Source organism: Capsicum annuum, chromosome 1 (assembly GCF_002878395.1).
Source record: "Capsicum annuum cultivar UCD-10X-F1 chromosome 1, UCD10Xv1.1, whole genome shotgun sequence".
NCBI lineage: Eukaryota > Viridiplantae > Streptophyta > Magnoliopsida > Solanales > Solanaceae > Capsicum > Capsicum annuum.
In genome coordinates this window covers 23,987,952-23,993,457 of record NC_061111.1, presented here as the reverse complement: position 1 = coordinate 23,993,457, position 5,506 = coordinate 23,987,952, and the positions used below count along the sequence as shown (strand labels likewise).

Below are 5,506 nucleotides of genomic sequence, written 5' to 3'. Positions count from 1 at the left end.
ACAATGATATAACTTTGATGGTAACAGATTCTTGATTGATGCTTAGGAAGAAAAAAAAAAGAATACCTACATAAATGATTATTACATATAAAGAAGAACAAACACAAAGCGAACTTTCTAAAATAACTGAAACCGAGTATTTTCAATCTCTTAAAGTTCCATGTACTAGCCCAACTATTTGTGCCCCCGGAAGAAGTGACATTCTAGTATAGATTTCAGCACTCACTACCGTTTAGCCTGTCACAACTTACAACATTTTGCTGAAATTGAGTTAGGATCTTCTTGAGTCTCACAGTAATATGTTCCATACAAATTCTCTCTTCAGGCAAATCATTTGTGCATGCAAGAGCTAATTCAATGATTGATTTGAAGCATCTCTCTTTAGAAGTAAAATTTTCTTCGTCCAGTGTAAATAGATTAATGTCCACTACATCCACCAATCGGTTTGGTAATGATTGGCATACCCATCTTTTCAAGGTGAAGTCTCCAACGAATAGATCGTCCACAGGGCTCTTTCTTGTAAAAGTCTCCATTAACAAAATACCAAAGCTATAAACATCTCCCTTGGTTGATACTTTGCCTTCGGAACCATACTCTGCAGAAAATTTCACGCAATCCCGTTGATGAAAATAATTACGTCATGTAAAATATACAATTTAACTTGGTAATGAAATTTACCTGGTGCCATGTAGCCGATAGTACCCAAGGTCTTGGTATGTGCTATTAGCGTCTCGGCTGTTAGAAGTTTGGATATCCCAAAGTCACTCACTTTTGCCACCATAGCTCCATCCAAAAGTATGTTACTTGGTTTCAAATCACAATGGACGATTACAAACAAATGACCTCCATGTAAATACTCCATAGCAGAAGCTACATCAATCATAACCTTTAATCTTTGAGTTAAATCCAAAAATTTGTCGGGAGAGTGAATCCAAGATTCGAGGTTTTCATTGGGCATGTACTCTAGCACCAACACTTTATAATCAAAACTGGCACAACTGCTTATCACCTTAACTAGGTTTCTATGTCGAATGCTACGTAAAACTTGACACTCCACATCAAAACTTCTAAACGCATGTTGCAGTTCTGTATTGAATACCTTAATTGCCACAACCATTCCATCTGCAAGTGTCCCTTTGTACACCAAACCAAGGTTTCCCCTACCAATCAAGTTTGCTTCATCGAAGTTGCCTGTCCCTTGAGCAATGTCAGAGTACGAAATCCTCCTATATACTTGACCAAATGTATCAAATAGAGGAAGTTCTTTACTCCTTTTTCGGCAATTCAGAAACCAAACGAAGAAAATGATGGTGACTAAAACTCCCGGGGAAACTGATGCGACAACAGAAATTAAGATTCTGCTCTTTCTTGTTCTTGTAAGGCGACTGACTCTGCATTGCATCACATGGAAGCGTGATGATCCACATAACGCAGGGTTACCCATGAATGATTCAGCTGTAAAATTTACAAATGGCCCTCCATCTGGAATTTCACCCATGAGCCCATTGAACGAGACGTTGAAATGAAGGAGATGCGCAAGATTCGTCAAGGACATGGGGATCATACCTGATAAATTGTTGCTAGAAAGATCCAAATATTCCAATGAAACCAAATCTTCAAATAATTCAGGTATAGGACCATCTAACATATTCGCTGACAATGAAAGGCTAACCAAACTTTGTAGCTGGCCAATCATGCTAGGAATCCGACCAGAGAACTGGTTACCATATAAATGCAATATCCGCAGACTCCTTGAGCTTCCCATTTCTATCGGAAGAGATCCATTCAGCAAATTGGAGGACAAATCGAGAATTGAGATATCTTTGTTCCTCCAAAGAGTTGATGGAATATGGGAAATTAGTGCATTGGAATCTAGGTAGAGTTCTCTTAAAGAAGTAATATTTCCAAAGCAACTTGGTAATTCCCCAGAAAGTTGATTTTTTCCCAAGAAAATTTGGTACACATTTTCCGTGTTACACAAGCTAGTCGGTATAATTCCATCTAAATTGTTATTCTGCAGATTAAACCTTTGTAAATTCCTCAAGTTCCCAATATCTGGAGGAATAGAACCTATAAGCTTATTGTTTCCCAAACTTAACCACTCCAGGTTCCTCAAGTTACTGATGTTAATCGGTATATTTCCTGTGATACCATTATCAGGGGCAATGAAATATTCAAGGGAAAATGACCAGTTTCCAGAACTTACGGATTTTGGAAGAGTTCCATTGAATTGGTTGCCTCCGATTTGAACTGTCTTCAATAACTTGCAATTAGATAATGAAGTAAGAAAACTTAACTCGCTCATAGATGGATCATTCATCAATCGATTTACTTGAAAGCTGATGAATTGAAGCTGTTGTAGCTTTCCAAGATTCATAGGTACAGTTCCACTAAACAGATTGCGACCAAGATCAAGATGGATAAGCTTGGTGGAATTCACAATGGAGGTAGGGATCAGTCCGGTGAACTGGTTTTCCGCAAGATAAAGGCCTACAAGATTTGGAAGGCTATGGCCTATGTTTGAGGGAAGTGTTCCTGAAAGCTCATTTGCTACAAATGAAATCTTTTCTAGTCCAGATATGTTGTACATACGCCTTGGAACTTCACCCATTAATCTGTTTGCACCAAGATAGACTTCTTTCAAATTAACAAGATGTCCAAACTCCAGAGGAATGCCACCATGTACACTGTTCTGACCTAGGTCTATCATCTCTAGATTTGACAAATTTCCTATAGATGGTGGAAGAATTCCCTCCAAATTGCTCCTTCGTAGACTTAAACTTCGAAGTGCTGATAGATTGTCAATTTCACTGGGAATACGTCCTGTACAATATCATATGTTAAATTGTGCGATTACTACACTAAAAGGTCCATACGGTGTAACAGAATTACAGTCACTAAGTTACATAAATAACAGAAATCTGTTAGTTGTATGCCTAATACTTTTATGTTCAATACTTTTATGTCATAGTTGAGTAATACTATATCAAGTGAAAGGCAAATACCTCTTGAAATGCAAACTAGTTATGTTATTAGACTTCGAACCAAGATAAGTACCTGTTAAATTGTTCCATCCAAGAAATGAACCTTGAAGCTTTGTCAAATTCCACATGTCTCTTGGCAAACTTCCTGTTAATACCTATAAATGAACACAATCAAATTTAACCCATAACATTGCAAAACGATTAAATGATTCTGACTCATATACTTCTCTATCCCAATTTATGTGGTACTTTTCGCACCTTGAAATTCAAAGGCAATGCAAACTTGACTAACATTGTAAAATATATCTTTTCAGCGTATTGACATGAGAAGAATCGCAACTTCTAGTACTTTTCATATTGTTTTTAAATACCTAAATTTTACTTTTACAATATTGAGTTGACTAATTCAGTTTAGCTTCAAAAAAGGGAAGCCTGATGCACTAAAATCCCGCTGTACGCAGGGTATGAGGAAGGAAGAACTGAACCACAAGGGTCTATTGTATGCGGCCTTACTCTGCATTTCTGCAAGAGACTGTTACCACGATTCGAACCCCTAACCTCTTGATCACATAGCACCAACTTTACCAGTCCAAGAATTGAATTAATATTACTTACCTGTGAGCTGATTATGTGACAAGGAAAGGTAAACAAGTTGTTTGCATTGATTCAGCTCACTTGAGATTTGGCCTGTTAATTGATTTTTTGAGAGTAACAAACTTTGCAGATTTGGAAGTCTAGTACAAAATCCCCTTGGCAGATTCCCATTAATCTGATTTAGTCCCAAATCAATGAGCTTTAAGGAAGACACATTGAAAATGGAAAATGGAACATTTCCAAAGAGATCATTTTCAGAAAGATCAAGCACTTCAAGCTTTGTGAGAAATGATCCAAGGCTTTCTGGGATTTGACCAGTGAGATTATTCATTTGCAAAGACAAGTATTTCAAGTGCCTCAGACGCCCGATTTCATGGGGGATTTGTCCATGGAAACTGTTGTTTCCAATGTCCAAAAAGCTAAGGAATGAGAGGTTCCCAATTTCTTTAGCTATTGAACCTCTAAATCCAAAGCTTTTAAGGACTAATGATGTCACTCTTTGTTGCATTTCACTGCAAGATATGCCTATCCAATTGCAAATGTTAGTCTCTTTTGTCCAGTTTTTTGACAATATTTCATTGGGGTCTGAAGTTATATGAGCTTTGAAAGCCAAAAGAGCAGCTTCATCAGTTGAAATGTTCGCCGCATTAGTATCTGAGAGGTATGTTAACAAAACTAGGAATGCTATAATAATAGTTCTCACAACCATTTTGTTCAGAACTAGCCGTGGAATGAATGAATTAGCAAGAAGTAAGGAAAATGAGACTGACTCTTTCTTGAATTATAGGCAACTTCTCTAGTGCAACTTCTCTAGCTATTGGTGGGGGAATTAGAAAGTGCCTAAGTTTTTCTTTTCAAACACCATCTATTTATACTGTGTATGTGTACTTCTATAGTTGTCTAATTAATGGTTAAAGGCAATGAGGATATCATGTATACTTCTTTAGTTGTTTAATTAATAATTAAAGGCAATGAGGATATCATATATTAGACTAGTTTACCGCTAGTTAACTTTGGATACGTAATATGTTTGAGACATTCGCTTTTCATTTTCTTTTTTTCATGATTCAAGATTAAAGAATACAAATATAACGACCAAAATGTATGTTGTATTTTAAGTTTATAATACTATAATGTCATCATCTTAATGCATATAACCTCCGCCGAATGAATGCTTGACCAAAGAATGTTAACTGTTACGGTCAAATTGGCGAATATAGCATGTTATATATGAGTTTACCCGAATTCAGTAGTTTTTGTTCATGTCCAAATCTTTTATATATGTATTAAAGAATTCAATAACTAAATGCCTACTAATATTTAGTTGTGAATCTAGTTATTAGTTATTATCGTATATTAACTTGAGATCGATGTAAGAATTCATAAATTTCAAATGTGGTCTGATTAATTGTTTAATTGTGTTTCTTGCTTTTCTCAAGAAATATGAAAGATTAAAAGTATGTCAGTTTGACAAGAAAATATCTAGACTGTTTCTTAATTTGACGAGAATTGTGTAATCACAAAATTGAATTAGTAAATTGCATGGCATGACTGTACATGGGTGCAGAATCATTCGAAGGCACTTTGTCAGTATAAGTTAGTTTTGTATGGAAGTCTATTCTTTAGACAAGTTACATATTATCCATCAGAATCTTGAGAAAGACTTGCTGCGCTCTTGTTGAAATAGATATTAGAATTCCAAATTTTATATTACTCTACTATTCTAAATTCTCGAGTATTATGTATATATTATTAAAAAATGTCAAAAGCAATTTGCATGGCTTATGTTCCTGTTTAACATTATTTGGTCAATATTGACTTATACTTGATAAATTTGTCACAAAAAATTTAGGGATAATATCCACGAAAATACATGAAGTTTAACCAAATTTCCAGTGGAGCATATTGAACTTTGCGGGGGTCCTATT

At 35.6% G+C, this 5,506-nt stretch overlaps 1 protein-coding gene across 1 annotated transcript; it reads right to left on the bottom strand.

Moving 5' to 3' along the window:
• Nucleotides 1-215: 215 nt before the first annotated feature.
• LOC107871257 (probable LRR receptor-like serine/threonine-protein kinase At3g47570) lies at nt 216-4,287 on the bottom strand. The gene is made up of 4 exons (XM_047410273.1): nt 3,600-4,287; nt 3,058-3,129; nt 679-2,823; nt 216-595 (listed from the first exon to the last, which is right to left on the bottom strand). Exons 1-4 carry the CDS (start codon nt 4,285-4,287, stop codon nt 216-218), a joined length of 3,285 nt encoding a protein of 1,094 aa, XP_047266229.1.
• Between the last annotated feature and the right edge of the window lie 1,219 nt (nt 4,288-5,506).

Bases quoted from the DNA above. Each gene is read 5' to 3' on its own strand.
- LOC107871257 (XM_047410273.1), bottom strand. From the start codon at position 4,287: ATGGTTGTGAGAACTATTATTATAGCATTCCTAGTTTTGTTAACATAC. The intron at 3,130-3,599 runs GTAAGTAATATT...AGGTATTAACAG, and splicing joins GTCACATAATCAGCTCACAG to GAAGTTTGCCAAGAGACATG. The intron at 2,824-3,057 runs GTACTTATCTTG...GATATTGTACAG, and splicing joins TGGATGGAACAATTTAACAG to GACGTATTCCCAGTGAAATT.